The 16,702-nt window shown below is 37.5% G+C and overlaps 1 protein-coding gene across 1 annotated transcript; it reads right to left on the bottom strand.

The window, feature by feature from the left end:
• Positions 1–3,319: 3,319 nt before the first annotated feature.
• On the bottom strand, positions 3,320–16,058 carry LOC148159332 (uncharacterized). The gene is made up of 7 exons (XM_088006545.1): positions 15,804–16,058; positions 13,007–13,131; positions 7,672–7,738; positions 7,386–7,542; positions 6,598–6,740; positions 6,280–6,390; positions 3,320–5,334 (listed from the first exon to the last, which is right to left on the bottom strand). Exons 1-7 carry the CDS (start codon positions 15,951–15,953, stop codon positions 5,155–5,157), a joined length of 933 nt encoding a protein of 310 aa, XP_087862671.1. The 5' UTR covers positions 15,954–16,058; the 3' UTR covers positions 3,320–5,154.
• Positions 16,059–16,702: the final 644 nt, after the last annotated feature.

Genomic DNA, 16,702 nt, shown 5'->3' with positions numbered 1-16,702 from the left:
TGAGGAAAAGAATTGATATTTTGCGCAGAATTGTTCGTAGTTTAACATGCAACCATTAGCATCCATTAAGTGTATAATAGACCAAATCTTTGTAAAATAAAAACTTATTGCGATGTAGTATGAATCTGTTATTCCATATGATAGAGGAGTGTGGCAAGTAGTTATGAACATAGAACATTTTCCAGTATAGTAACACTTTTTTATGGAACTCTGCTAGTTTAATGGGCAATTTATGTATATTGAAATCGGCTAGAAGTACAAAATAACTGAGATATTTTAATCCAGGATTTCAACCAATGAAGGGTTCCGTTAAGACATTCAAAGTCAATCACTTTCAGATCGCCATTTTTGATTTCTTTGACCGTATGTCTTTTCCGTAGGTAGTGTGGCCTGTTTCTCCAAATAAAGTTCATGTTCATTTGGTTAATAGTTTTAGTTAAGCTATTTGGGACAGCAGTGCTACAGGTTGAATAAATTAATCTTGACAAACTTTCCATTTTTGATATAAGTAAATTCGTCCTAAAACAGAAAGGTCTTGTTGGAGTCATGAGTTAAGTTTGAATTTACATTCTTCAATCTTGTTTTCAATAGTTAAGGTTGATTCTTGGTTTTGGTTATAACAGTTCCCAAGTATTTAATTTCAGATTTAATTGTAATGCTAGATATTTCTTTTAGGGAAGTGTCATGAATGGCTATAAGCTCACATTTTTTTTAAATTAAGCATTAGTCCTGAAGCCTCTGATAAAAGTTTGTTTATGTCAATTACAATTGGAACCTGCTTGTGATTTTTTTTAAGAAAACGGTGGTGTCATCTGCTAACTGGCTAATGATTAATTCTGTACAGAAAATGTCTAATTTCTCATTGTCTGCACAGTTTTTAAGATGGATTACTAACATTTCTGCATCTACATTAAAGAGATGTGGGGAAATGGGACACCACTGAGTAATTCCAACATGAATGTTAAATCTCGCTGTGGTGCCCTTGGATAGAATTACACAACTACTAATGTTTTGATATAGACCTCTAATTAAGTTAATAAAGTTTGCTCCAAAACCTAAATGTTCAAGAACTGAGAATAAGAATTGGTGTTCCACCGACTCAAAGGCTTTATAAAAGTCAAGGAAAAGAATAAAGCCATCATCTTTGATCATGTCCCAATATTCAATCAGGTCCTTTTCCAGTCTAATATTGTTGTGGACTGACCTTCCTTTTAAGAAGCCAGATTGTGATTCTGCAATAATGTTTGAGATTCCTGATTGGAGACTCATGGTTCTTTTTAAATTTGTTTACTGAATGAGATAGAAAATTGTCTGATCTTGTACTTCATGAATTCCCATTTTTGACGTAGTTTAGGAACTCCGGAAGTGAAGGGGGCGCTATTTCCTGTATTATTCGCGGTCTCCCGTTTTTTTTTCACTCTCAGCATGTATTTGAACTTCTCACTTTTATTTACTTCAGCGCAGCTCATAGTTCTGAACAAATTCTTTTTTAATTTTTTTTTATTAAGCATTTTGAACAATTGTATAGGGTCACATGGCATGTACATACATGAAGAAGTCAAGTATTATAGGCCTAAGGCACACATACATAAGATAACAATAAAAAAAGTAAAATAAAAATATAAATAAAATTTGTCAGACATCAAACAGAGGGAAAGCAGAATGACAAAAACAAACAGAAAAAGACAAAGAGGCACTAGTTCTCAAATAAATTCAGATCAAGGCATCCAAGAGCTGTGTTCCATGCTTGTATTTAATCAGTTTTAAGGTTCTGAAGTGGTTGTTCATTAGACGTTTTTTAAAGGCTGAAAAGTCAGCTTTTCTATTTCCCCATTTACAGGAGTGGATGAAGAATTTGGCGAGAATCATCAGGTTAAGTATGAGGTCGGTTCTTCTGTCCCTGTGGGTGGTTCCAAATATTCTATCCTCTCTTTTTAAGGGATGGTGTAGGAAAAGTTTTGTTGAGATCCAGTCCTGAAAGTTTCCCCAAAATGTTCCAGTCCGCAGACAAAAGAAAAAGAGATGATCTGTTGTTTCAATGTCGCTGTCACAAAAGGTACAGCAAGACTGCGGCATAACAGAAAACTGATAAAACATTTATTTTTTTGTCTTCATTGATAAGTGTCCTGTGGAATGATGTCATGGTGTACATGGTTTGACTGTTACTAATTAAATGAATGACCTTGCAAGTGTAACGCTTGTGTATTTGCATCATTTACGTGTTATCTTAAAATACATTCTTAATTTATTTTCCTGGCGAACAACAACAGAAAATGAGCAATTTACATCAAATTCAATCCAAATCAGCTGTGAAGCCATTGTGGAATCAAAAGGGTCACGTGACGTAATCACAGGTCTTAAATTTTGTCTTGGAAGGATTATTTAATCTCATATCTCATATATTAAGTATATTTTATTCCATGTTTTTTTTTTTTTTTATTGGGAAACTTTTCTGTCAGGCAAAAGTTTGAGTCGCACTCCGACATCTATATCATAATCTGTGACTCGAGACTGTTGAGGCTACCGCTGACTAGCTTTTTAGCGTCTCTCATAATATGGCATGGGTAAGTAGTATAAATTTACATATATATGTGTATATATTTATATTTATATATATATATATATATATATATATATATATATATATATATATATATATATATATATATATATATATATATATATATTAAATGCCATTCAGAATTATTTTAAAACGTCTTAACTGATTAAGTGAAACCTGTAGAAAATGTATGTTGTTGTGAGACAAAATCAACCATCGCTTCAGAAAACAGTCTCTCTAACCGGGTCTAGGATATTTCAGGCAAGACACAAAAATGAGACACAAACCAGAATATAAAATCACAAGACATTTATTAAATCAGTGCATTTGGCCAAACAGAGACACAACTCGCCCACAAACACGAACAGCAATAAGTCCACAGGAGGAGGTCGTGTCTGAGTGAAGACTTCATACTTTTATCTCTCATCCTCGCATCCTAAGACATTGCAAACCCCACCAACTATTCCCATACACACAAACTATACCTTCCAAATCCTGTCCTGCATAAAACACTCCTGGCTGCTAATCACTTAAGGAGTTGTGTTTTCTCATTAGTACTAGATGTTTCACCTTTAACTTCTGCTGCTAGAACACTCTGAACTGCTCCACCCTGTTCTGCCACGATTTACGCTCCTTATCTGTTGCACACAATGTTGAGAAAAACGAAATATTTTCTACCTGTTGCTCGTTGTTAACTTGTCTCCCCAGGTCAGTTAATGTTGTGTGTAAAAGTGAAACCATAAAGACAAACGGTCACTGTTCAACTTCACAATCAACCAGAATTTATTAAAAAAATCAAATGCATAAAATCACATCAACAGCTCAACATAATCATCAGAAACCAAACCCACAAAGAAGAAATTAATTACCACAGAAAAATACAAAAATACGAAGACGTTCCTTCGTATTAACTGCCACACTGTGTGTGACATGAGCAGTTTCAATACCAAAACATCTGTTACACTCAACATTTTCTGATTAGTTTTCAACTTCTTTGATTATAATGATTAAAACATTTTCAGATTAATGTATGACTTACACACTTGTTAAGAATGTGATCGTGATCATTATCCAAGAAAAGTGTTCTACGATTAAGTTATGTATTGATTAAACCAAGAGTCTACATCTAACCTAAATTGAGGCCCAGGGCCGGCCCAAGGCATAAGCAAACTAAGCAGCCGCTTAGGGCCCCAGGGCCACTAAGGGGCCCGATTAGTGGAGCTGATTTTTTTTTCCTTCTTTTTCTTTTTTTAGTAAAAATTTCTGCCATTATAATATCAAAAACATACAATTTCACTATGAACTGATTTGTTTTTATAGTAATATATATTTGATAATGTATGTAGAAATCATTATTTTATGGATAAAAGAAAAAATAAATTGCTCTTGGGGTCCCTGGTGGCCGCGGTAGGTACAGCACGCTTTGCCAGTAACATGAACCGCAGTGCAGTGCGCATCCAAATGTCCGAAGCTCCGGTGAGAAGTAAGAAAAACAATGTCTCAAAAAAGGACTTATCCTTCAGGGAGGGAGAAAAGAAAGAGGAACATAGAAAAAGGCCGAGATAAAGGTTTGTTTTAATGTGCCTTGGTAATGTAATGTAAAAGATTTATAAAGCTGTTTATAGAAAATTAGCTTGATAGTGGTCCAGTTCAACAGCCAAACATTTATGCTACACCATTTGTATTTATATGAAACTGAGTTTAAACATTAAATGAGATGATTCTCTTGGTTGGCTCTGTATATTTCTGAGGTATTTTTGGCTTCAAAACGCTGTTTGACAACAATAATTAAAACTTCTCAATGTTTGACTTTGTCTAGCAAAATGTTTTTACGTCAGGCTACGTAGCTGCTATATTGATGAGCTGCTCTCATATACTTGGGGATATGTCATTTGCTCCTGAGTGTAGTCATTTTGTGGTTAAAACAAACATTATTTTTACATCAACTTCAAAACAATCAGGAAGAATCTAACGTTTCAAAATGCGCTAAAGTTAAACATCATTAAAACCAGCATAATTAAATTTTTTTCAACACTGGCCAACAACAACAACAGAAAATGAGCAATTTACATCAAATTCAATCCAAATCAGATGTGAAGCCATTGTGGAATCTAAAGTGTCATGTGACATAATCACAGTTCTTAAATTTTGTCTTGGCAGGATTTAATCTTGTATCTCATATATTAAGTATATTTTATTCCTTTTTTCTTTTCATTGGGAAACTTTTCTGTCAGGCAAAAGTTCGAGTTGCACTCTGACATCTCCGTTGCATTCTGTGACTCGAGACTGTTGAAGTTACCGCGGCAGCTAACGAGCTGCTGAGATGCCCTTGCTAGCTGGCTAGCTTTTTAGCATCTCTCATCATATCATGGCATGACGCGCAAGTAGTATAAATTTATTGAGAGTTGGCTGGATGAAATTTGTACATGTCTGTAGATGTATACATCTTAGATTCCATTCATAATTATTTCAAAATGTCTTTTGAAAATGTTTCTACAGGTGAAACCTGTAGAAACCATGTATGTGTGTGACATAATGTAATGGAGAGTTTTGTCATTTGTGCAACGTTTGAGCAGAGAGATGAGCGTCTTTCTTCACTTCCTTCCGTACGTCTCACTGAAACGCTGTTCAAGGTAGCCGGCTCCGGTGACGGGAGGATATTTGTTTGAGCCGTCGCAGCAGGTGATTAGGGCCTCGTCGTCCGGCTGGACGAAGTAAGCCAAAGACTGGCGAGTGCTGGAGTTTCCAACAGGGGGCAGCAAAACCCGATGACGCTGAAAAGACAGAAAGCAATATTACAAACTACTTTGACCCAAACTTCAAGCGTTGCATATTTTCCCACAGCTACGTTGCTCTAATAAAATGTCAAATATGTCAATAAACATTGTACCCCACTGTACAAAATATAACTGAATGAAACAAGAGCTCTAAAAAGCCTTAGATTTGATCACGCTTTTCAGTTTGAGTTTCTGCCACAGCAATAAAAAGTCTTCCTCTGAGGTTTATTGTGTATATTTGCAAGCTGTGCTCCTATATGTGCTAGCATTAAAGCTAAATCTAGCAATGATAAAGACTTTATTTCAGAAATGTACAGGTTCAGAATCGTAAAGTTAAAAGTAATCACGGGCCACAAAATGTACTTTTAATTTTTACTTAATGCAAAAATTCTTAACAAAATTAAAATAAAATAAAAAAATTAAAAAAAAGAAGAAAATGATGTGTAGTAGTAATCATTACAGATTTGGGGGAAAAATGCTCTTGGATGTTCTCAGTAACTAAAACAGGAAGTGGATCTGATATGAAATGATTCCTTTATTTTGCTGGGTTTAATAGACGGGTTCACCAAAGACTGTTTTTAAATGAAAATGACTGGATATTTGTGATTTACTGTAAGATTTAATTCAAAGCAAGACAGGGCATTAATACAGAATATTTATTTTGTTTTTGATTATAGGAAGACCTTCATTTGTCACCAAGTTTTTTAAAAGGCCTAACCTCAGAGAACATTTTACACCAATTTTCTTTTTTAAAAGTGTCCTTGCAGCATTGACCGCCTGGACTGCTGAACAAAATTCGTGGCATTCTCAATTTTTGACCCAGGAGCATCATCAAAGTCATTTCAAAGTCCGCACTTAGACCCCCGAGCCGCTCTTTAGACACCCTTGCTTTGATTTTAGCCTCTGAAGAAGAAGAAAACATGTAAAATCTTTTTAATTTACCACAGAGATGAGCTGATCACTCGTCCAGCGCTGCATCAGGTCAGCGATGTTGACCAGGACGGTTCCAGGGATACAGGGAGCCGAGATAAACTCACCTGCGCGAGTGCAAACCTGGAATAAGACGCATAACATGGCAAAAACAAATGAAATGCTTTAGTAAAATAAAAAATAAATGACCTCAGTCAGTTTCCATAAGTTGCTTTGATTAGATTATTACTATAATCTAATAAGTTTAAATCAAAGGGAGATGTCAAGAAAAGAGCTACGCCTTCTTTGGGGTAAAAATTGATACATTTCACTATTGATCCCTGGAATTACCTGCAGACCCTCAGAGCCCTGGAAAAGCAGAGTGATGCTTCCGTAGTCAGAATGTTCCCCACATCGCACCTGACCTTCCTTCGCCGTCTCGCTCTTCACTGAAGGGTAGTAGAGAGTCCGCAGCGTTGTGCCGTTCTTATCAGCTGCAGGAGACACAGCAGTTCTCTAAATACATATCAGCTCAGATAATTCACACAATAATAATTCACATAATTCTAAGTTTGAAAAGTTGAAGATTTGCTACAAAAAACTCAGACATTTTTAGCTTGATTGGAGAAATTTTCCAGAGAGAATTTTTAAATTTCTGAGTTTCAAAAGTGGAAAATTTGAGTTTTGAAACTTAGAAAATGTCCAAATGTCAGAAATGTGATTTTTTTCCCTTAAAACTTTCTGAGATTAATCTAAATTTTTTTTAGACTTTTCTAGCAAATTTTCAGCTTTTCAATCTCAGAAATTTTATAGAAAAACTTGGACATTTTTTAGTTTCAGAGGTCAAGAATATTCCAACTTTTCAAACTCAGAAATTTCCAAATGTTGAATATCTGAGATTTTTTTTCATGTTTTTTAATCTCAGAAATGTCCAAGTTTATCGAGAAAATTTCTGAGCTTAATCACAAATCTTGAATTTTTGGTGGAAATTTAATCCCCTCTTTTTTTCTACCTACAACTGCCCTAATACGCCGTCGTACGCACATCCTGTTGAACAAGTTTCATGATTTTCTATGAAGTGCACCTTTCCCACCGACCTCATTGTCCACCAAAGCATTGAGAGAGTGTGAAAAACCTACTTCCTATGAATCGATGCGCACTCAGGAATATGTCCGGGTCCAGACTCAGGCTCTGGGCCATCACCCTCAGCACCCGCAGACTCAGGTCTTTGCAGCGATGGAAGAACGCTGTGAGGATCTCTCGGAAATCCCCCACGGCGTCTGATGACGGCCATTTCTGTAGAACAGAGGACTGACTAGCCTGACCGGAAGATTTTGCAGTGACCCAAAGTGCTGAGTTTCCCAAAGTTTGCACTTGCAATTTTACAGAGAAGCATGCTGAACAAAATACTTAGTGAGTCATTACTATGTCAGGGTGAAATGATGTCAGGTTAAATGCCTCCTTTAGGTCTCCTGGCTGGCTCGGATTCAACCTGTAAAAGAATTAATCTGGATTAAAAATCAGTCTTGAACTTTTCCATGTGGTCCACGTTACCAAATTTGACAAGCAGGTCGATTGTGTTGTTTCAGCCCTGACTTCTGGTGAAGTTAAACCCTTGTAGTGCACTTTGTGTTGGAATAAACCAGGTGTCCAGCATGCCGCTGCTCACCTGTTGACTAACAGTAGGAGAGACACAGTCACATCAGTCTTGTACTTCACTCCCTCCACTTGCTCCTAGTAAGTGGAGTTGATTTCAAAATCTTGATGTTTGTTTTTAAAGTTGCTTACAGCGTTGCACCTTCTTACTTACGTGATGTTGCCCAGTCAGAGCTCTATGGTCTGCTGACCAACAACTGACGAAGGCCCCTGGGTCAAAGTTCAAACTGTGTAGCTGGTCTCAATCTGGAATTCATTCCCTCTTGAACCTAAGCTACAACTTTTAGCACATAGTAGCATTTTACCAATATTGTTAAATTGTTCTTTTTACCTGTCTGTATTCTAGTCTGACTGCTTAATTTTTGCACAAACGTTAAGTACTTTGGCTCAATAGTGACTGTTATGAAGGTCTATATAAATAAAATTTGATTGACTGGTGTGTACCCAGCCCTGAGTAAATACTTTGTAAAACCATCCTGTGTTCAGAGTAATATGCAGTATTAGTTTTCCAATACACTTGTAGGCCAAAAAGATCCAAATAAAAGCTTTAGGACTTCCTATGTGTCCTTTTTTCACCTAATCAGCTCAGTTCAGGTGGACTGTCATCTCTTAGTGGTGTTTCCATGTTCAGTTGATGGGTATAAAAATATTCATTGTGGTGTTTAAAGTTGACTATTTTGTTACAACACCCTCACCTTCTTTAAAAATTCTCCACAACTCTCTCCCTGACTTGTCTGCTGAGTTCTTTGGTCTTCATTCCATGTTTTTTTTTCCACTCAAGTGTTCTCAAACAATGCCGGATTTAAACGGGTATTAGTGGATTTTATGTGGCACTTAAGGAGAGACAGCAGGCGCAAATCGTGACACCGCACCTACTAATGGCACTTCCGGTGGCAGGTGTGACACCTGTCACAAGTGCCACTGCTTTCGGGACTAGCTGCCAGTGCTGCCACTGCGTTCGGCTGACTTCGGCTGACCTCGGCACCTCGTACTAGCACTTCATCTGACACCTGCCATTAGTGCCACTGTTTTTGGGTCTAGCTGTCAGTGTTACCACTGACTTCGGCTGACTTCGGCACCTTCCAAGGGTTGCCACGACCTCATACTGGCACCTCCCACGCCTCACGGACCGCTCTCGCCTATTTTTGCTGACGAGATTTAGGGCGGCCATCTTATAGCGTTCGACTGCTCCACTCAGCATTATATGTTTAACAGGCACAATGACGTATTTGAACATTTAATCTTTCATAACACGCTGTTTTGTTACTGGAAACCTTATACATGCAGCCATATTTATAAACAGTTGTATTTTTAAAGTACCACTGGGTAAGGTGGCACAAGTAAGGTGGCCATGGGTGCCACAGGCTGCTAACCTCATTCTCTATCTGTTTCAAACAGAATGTAGCATATGAATAACTTTAGTTCAAACAAATAGAAATAAAATATATCTTAATTACAACATAATTATCATACATATTTAAATATACAGCCGGTGTTCAGACTTAACGGAGAAAGACAACTCCTGCACTGTCAGATGGGACCTCTTCTGCAACAGCTGATAATAGCTACCACTAGGTACCTACCACTACAACTGATACTCGGTTGCCATGGTATGTCAGTGCTGACAAGCTCCTGTCAATTCCGGATTATAATTATTTTCATACAGTGACCTTAATATAATGCTATTGATTATTAAACCGGGTAAGTTCACTAATATTGACTTATTAGTTAATATTTGTGACAGTGGCAACATGAGATATTGACAATTCCAGAGTGACATTATGTTCAGCATGGTTCCATGACAGTGCACAGGATGTCATAAGTTATAGTGGCTGCCTGGTCTATTATCTAATAGACCAGGCAGCCACTATAACTTTCATTGTTTTTTGTTAAGATAATGCAATTTTTAAAAAAAGAAACATGTTATCATAATTTTCCAAAAATGCCTGTTAACCAGTTTTAAATAGTTATTACTTGTTTTTATTTATTAAATTTAATCCCCGCTATTTTTCATTATTTGTCAAGTTCATTACAGATTTGTGTGGCATACATGAAGGTTGCTTCTCTGTGTTTGTTTCTGGTTCTGTTCATTGTCTTCAAAGTTTTCTTATTCAAAGATGAGAAAATGACTAAAATCTGAGCTACAAAATGCATTTCAATAGCATTTTCAAGGCAGCAGGAGGACTTTCACTTTCAAGTTAAACCACCTTCAAATTTTTTTACACCAATATTGAATATTGATGAGTCAAAACACAAAGTATTTACACCTCAAAAAATTTGACAATGTGTGAATCCTAAGCAGCATTAAGAACAAGATTGTTACATATTTTTGGAAATAAAAATTACTTTGGGTTATACTTAAGATGCAAATGCTTTTTTCAAAGAAAATTGTGCTGTTTACATATTATTTTATTTGGCAGATATGTTTCAACATTTTTTCAAGTTTATGTCACAAAGTATATGCATAGTAATTGATTTGTCAATATTTATTAGCCATTGTATGTAAATACTTTAAACAGCAATTTGAAGTCTGCTGTAAAATTCATGTTTAGTCAACGTGTGAATTTACTACATCAGGATCAAATAACTTATTATTCCTCCATGAGAAATTATGATCATTAAGCTTAAATTTATTTTTCAAACTTTATTAATTTCTACAATATACGCTAATTAGCATAGCTTACAGAGTCTGATTATTATTACTATTATCCAGTTGCAACATTTGGCTTCCTGTTGCACCATGTCAGCCACTGTTCTGCGATATAAACATGGGCAAGGGTTGAATGTCATTTTGATTAAGTAAAAAGTCCTATTAACTATCAGTGATGTGTGATTAACCAGATGTGTCCTTGAACATAGTGACAGGTTCCACTGTAATAGTGACACTTTATAGTATATTCAATTGGCCATCTTGCTTGAATTAAACTCAGTCAAAAATATTCAAAGTGTTAAATGGATAAATAACCAATTACCATTGAATTTTTTTTTATAAACACGCATTATAAGTAACACGTTTTCAAAAAACTGTCATTGCCATCCCCCAAAACATCGGCACCAGTTGTGACAGCTCTGAAACATCCTGGACACCTAACGGCAGCTCTAGTGGAAGCCAGACTCAGCTGTTACAAAGGTGCCGAAACCAATGGCATCCCTGATACCTGCTGTGTATTTGATTAATACAAAGACGAAAGGAGTCGGCTGGATTATTCAGATGAACTTTAGTGAATAAATAGGATGAACGAATCATACATGATATACAAAACGTGTAGGAATTCAGCTAACATAAGTCTTTCTGCGAAAAAAAACTCTTATTAAATTGTGTCTTCTTCGTCTGTCTTTAAGTTCTTCTTCTACTAGTAATAAAGCATCATGGGATATGTAGTCCATTTGCCTAAGTCAGTGGCAACACTGACAGCTAGACCCGAAAGCAGTGGCACTTGTGGCAGGTGTCACACCTGCCACTGGAAGTGCCATTAGTAGGTGTGGTGTCACGATTTGCGCTCGGCCCTGCTGCACTTTAGAGGTGGGGTACAAAAGCAAGCCACACTTTTCAGATTTTTTTTTCCAAAATGTAAAAACCTTGAATTTCCCTCCCTCTATCCTCTGTTCTACAATGGCCACGAGTAGTGGTGCTCTACAGCCTTAAGAAAATGAAATAATATGGTGTTTTATAAGAATTTATCTTTTATGGTGCCAGTAATGCAAAAATTAATAGTAAATAATAAAGACTTTGTGCTATTCTGATTTACCATATTTTCCGGACTATGAGCCGCTACTTTTTCCTAAACTTCGAACCATGCAGCTTATAGTCCGGTGCGGCTTATATGTGGATTTTTCTTCAACCACCAGGGGGCTGTTTAGCAGGAAGTGAATCATTGGAAGTCAAAAGTGGAAATAAAAGAAGAAATTGCCCATTAAAACAGAATTAGGTTTTAATAGGGAATTGAAATTTGAGAATGTTGTTGATCAGTTAAATAGCATTGAGGGGAAAAAGAAGATTTTTCGTTTTTTAAATAATACTGAGATCATTATGAGAATCTGAGGTATAGATATTAGGATCCAATAGATGGCAGTACTGCAACAATAATGGAAATAATGGATGCAAGTTGCCGTTGAAATCTAAAGAAGAAGCAGAAGGAGAAAGCGCCCATTTTCATTTAGCACATGCTAGTAGCAGACAGTAAGGAGATTTTTCTCTTCAAACTCATACACCCTCACAATCAGTTCAGTTAAATCTAAACTTTTTCAACCATAATAAATGTGATATTCAATTGACCTGTTATGACTCAAATTTTGGGTGTCCGCCCCCCTTTGCTGCGTGCTGCTGCATCATTGTGGAAAACGTAGAGCGCCAGTGATATCTGCGGCTTATAGTCCGGTGCGGCTTATACGTGTATGTTTACTGGGTTGTTTTTTTTTTTTTGTTGTTTTTTTTTTTTTAATTTGGGGGGTGCGGCTTATAATCCGGAAAATACAGTAGTCATGTAATTAGATTAGTTGTGTTACCACCCCCATGCCACTAGAGGCAGTAGCAGGCTCTAAAAGATGTGACTAAGGAGCAGATTTAGAAGTCCACCGAAAGCTACATAATTTGTTAAAAACTGTGAGCTGCACTGAAGTAAATAAAAGAGAGAAGCTCAAATACATTCTGAGACTAAAACTCCTTCCTAAAGGTGAAAATATATCACAGATTTCAAAAGAAAATAAAAACGGGAAGCCACGGATAATAGAGTAAATAGCTCCGCCTTCACTTCCGGAGTGCAATGGTCCCATTTCCAAATAAGGTATGAAACTGACAGTGGTCCGTCCCCGCACCTTTCTGTTTGCTGCAGCGAAGTCCTTCTCGTCTATGTGGCAAAAAAAAAAAAAATGCGGAAGTGAAAAAAAAATGCGGAAGTGAAAAAAAAAATGCGGAAGTGCTAAAACGGAAGTCTGTGATATATAAACTATTGCGCACTACACTGTGTTGGTCTGTCACATCAAATCACGAAAACGTGCATACGAAATTTGGGATTCTGACAAAAGTTTATTATTATTTTTTTTTTAATGCATATTAGTGTCTTTTTTTGTCGTATCTTCCTTATCTCGTATCTGGATGATCTACCTCTCGGTTTCCATCGACACCCAGCCGTGGTTGTTGCTGTTTGGGAAGCTACCCCTGCTGAGTTGCTTCTTCAGCTCTTCTGGCTGCAGGAAAAACCTCTTGGACGACTCCATGACACGATCCACCTATTAAAGACACGCCACATATGAAATGCATATTTCACTTTAGAGCAGGGGCGCTCAAACTTTTTGAGACCAAGATCTACTTTTTATCTCACCAGCCGGCTGAGATCTACCTTATGACACGAAGACATAAAAATTGTAAATTAAACTCTATTGACTTATTTTATATGCGAATATACATCAGATATAGCAGAAATAATAAAGTGATAAACCTAACGCAATTTCTTCCTCAGTGAGATTCAGACACTGGGAGGAGGTTACTGGTTTCTCAGTCAGAAGCTGTTTGCAAACCCGACGTCAGCAGTCAGTTATGGTAGATCTGAACTTTGGTTTCTTGACCTCAATATGAGGAACTACAGACTGATAGGAGGAACCAAAGAGCCCAGTAAAGTTAAAGGCAAATCTTCTGAAGTTGGATAATTAATTTAATTTTACATAATTATCGCGGTAGAAACCATTTGTTTGTTAAAACTTTATGAAATATATTTGTCCTATTTGATGTTTGGTGTGACGTATACTCGCAAACGAACGAGGTAATTAGTCCAAGTTTGTCGTTTATTGAACGTTCAGAAACTTCAGCGGCTGTGACAGCAAAGGTAAAATAATCAACTCAAAACCACTCGCACCTTTTTACTCTCTTTGTCGTTTAAGTACACCCGTTGTCGTGGCAACCGCCTTCGCCCCGCAAGCCAAGCAAAGATTACGTAAAACATAACATTCAGTCTGTTACGACAGTGTTTTTTTTTACCTTTTTTGAGCCAAGGTACATTGTTTTAATTGAAAAAAATCACGAGGCACACCACCAACCAAAAATGTAAACAAAGATACTCTGTAGCCGCCTATATTACATATATAGTCATTCTTATCAAAGTGTCTTGAATAGGAATCAAATAAACACAAAAATTTACTTTTATCATATTTTACATTTCTTATTTCAAATTGCGCATCACTAATACTCTTGTTTTAATGTAAAATGCTCTGTGCCTACTGCCATCTAGTGATAATAAAATTACATGATTACGCCTCTAGTCACTGCTACAGCAAAGACACTCAAAGATGGCGTTATTTGCAGATAATTCATTTTCAAAAAAATCTTTTAAGACCAATTATCGTATTTTCCGGACTATGAGCGCACCATACTACAAACCGTACCTTTAATTTTTTTGAAGCCCCTTGTCCCCCTACATCAGGGGTCCCCAAACTACGGCCCGCGGGCCGGATCCGGCCCGCCACGTCATTTGGTCCGGCCCCCTGAACAATGCCGGATCCGGCCCGCCTGCTCATACCAGAGAGCATTCAGTGTTTTTTTTCATATATTGTATTTTCCGGTTTATATGTGGATTTTTCTTCAACCACCAGGGGGCTTTTGAGCAAATGTGAAACTTACTTCCCCTCAATGGAATATATACTCGACAGTCACCGTTTCACTCACGGTTTTTTCCATTTGCATTCTGGGTAAAAATCTATCCAAAAGCGCGAATGTGTCGTCCTCTCCCCCCCCCCCCCCTCCGCTCGACAGTTTCAAATACAGAACAACCCCCCCCCTAGACAAGAATTTTTTTGTTTTTTTTACTGCAAAAACTAAGACCGGCCCCCGAACACAGAAAGGAACAGCTATGTGGCCCTCGCAGGAAAAAGTTTGGGGACCCCTGCCCTACATATATCAGCCGCACCGGGCTGCAGGCCGCTGGTATCTCTGCCGCTCTCGGTTTTCCATAAGGATCCAGCAGACGGCAGCAGAGGGCTGCGTTCTAATAACTGCTGGATATATTAAGGACGCAGTTCTCCGTCTCCAAATCCGGTTTTGTTCACGCCGAGTTTACATGCAGCGGCTTTATGTCCATCCTGTACTGCCAGATCGACACTCCTCAACTTAGATGCTGCATCATATGAGTTTGAAAACATTTCTCCGTCGTGCCTGCTGCTAGCATGTGCTTGTTCTAAGTGAAAATTAGCGCGTTATTCTTTGATTTCCAATTTTGACTTCCAATGATTCACTTCCTGCTAAAGAGCCCCCTGGTGGTTGAAGAAAAATCCACAGAAAAGCCGCATGTTCAAAGTGTAGGAAAAAAGTAGCAGCTTATAGTCCGGAAAATATGGTAGGTGAAATTGTCAGGATAGCATACATGCAGTCAGTACGCATGCCCGCGCATGCGCATTAAGAAGTCCGACCGTCAGTGGAGTTGTCAGTTCAGCATACACAACAAGTTATGACGTCATTAAATTGTTTATAATATGACATAATATGATAACTAGATAAATATACATGCGTTGTCGTGGTTTCAAAGTGTATTTAAAGCAGGTCTGGCTGCAGTCAATTACAACACAGGCCCTTGTAAAACTCATTAACCTACTTAACCGCTAAGTCAGGATGCCATATAACTGTTAATAACAAAGTGTATGATGATCTACGTCATGATCCTATGTTGCTGATTAAATAAAATCATATGGTAATGACAACGTATACATGTCTGAGCTAAGCGTATGACTATCTCACAACGTATGCTGATCTGACAGAACAGCAACGTTCAGTTTGTCACCTATTGTCGAGATCGACTCAAAACCTTCCCGCGATCAACAGGTGCACAACCCGCTATAGTTTTCTGTCTGTAAACACGACGGCAGCAGTTTAGAGGATACAGTCAGAGTATGTGAGTGTTCTCGGCTGGATTCACCTCCTCTTGCGAAATCCCAGTGTTTTTGAGAAAAACAAACCCGACTTGAGAAAATGCGGTTTTCAGCTCCTCACTCAGACTCTGCAGCTCCTTCCCATCAGCATCTTTCTTACTCAGGTTGTAGACGCTAAAATCCACCACAGGAATCATCGTCTTGGGGAAAAACGTCTGCTTAGTCAGAAGGTAAAACGAGTAGAGTCGCACATCCCGACAAGTAAACAGAAAGTACGTTCTTCTTTTCTTCTTCTTGTCGGTTTTACTGGCGGTTGGCAACAAACTGTTAGTAGCATTACCGCCACTTACTGGTATGGAGTGTGGTTCGTGATGGTCTAAAACAGTGGTTCTTAACCTGGGTTCGATCGAACCCCAGGGATTCGATGAGTCGGTCTCAGGGGTTCAATAAAATTCTGAAAATTCTGATTTCTCTTTAACAATCTAAAAACTTTATTTCGAGATTTAATTACAACATCACATTCCATTGTCCACCATGGTACAGTTTTCTTCTTATATTTTCCTCCTTTCCTTTGGATTGTTTCGCATTCAGCCCCTAAACTGGCTTCACAAATAGAAAAATGTACATTATCAACATCCAAATCTACATTAACCTTTTGCATTTCTTTATCACTTTTTTTCCCAATCTGCACTTCCAAATACCCATCTTTCTATACTTTCATTATCAATTTTTCCAATTTCTAAACCAATTTCAATAAGTCTAGGATAATGATCACTTGTCGACTTCTCTGAACTGTTCATTTTTCTTGAACACTTTTTGCTGCTTCTGCACAAGAAATGTTTGATACAATAAACAAAATAAAAAATAAAATATGCCGGGGGGATTTTATACATACAGCAACAAGAAAATCATCTAGAGAGAATTACAAGATATTAATTTTTCGTAA

This window comes from Poecilia mexicana, unplaced genomic scaffold (genome assembly GCF_051168715.1).
Source record: "Poecilia mexicana isolate PSO_F unplaced genomic scaffold, ASM5116871v1 scaffold_6, whole genome shotgun sequence".
Lineage (NCBI taxonomy): Eukaryota > Metazoa > Chordata > Actinopteri > Cyprinodontiformes > Poeciliidae > Poecilia > Poecilia mexicana.
The sequence above is the reverse complement of the archived record's forward strand: the minus strand, read 5'-3'. Positions and strand labels throughout refer to the sequence as shown.

Excerpts from the sequence above, each read along its gene's own strand:
- LOC148159332 (XM_088006545.1), bottom strand. The coding sequence starts at position 15,953 with ATGATTCCTGTGGTGGATTTTAGCGTCTACAACCTGAGTAAGAAAGAT. Across the intron at positions 7,739-13,006 it reads GTGTCGATGGAAACCGAGAG|GTTGAATCCGAGCCAGCCAG; the intron begins GTAGATCATCCA and ends ATTCTTTTACAG. Across the intron at positions 6,391-6,597 it reads AGGGCTCTGAGGGTCTGCAG|GTTTGCACTCGCGCAGGTGA; the intron begins GTAATTCCAGGG and ends GTCTTATTCCAG.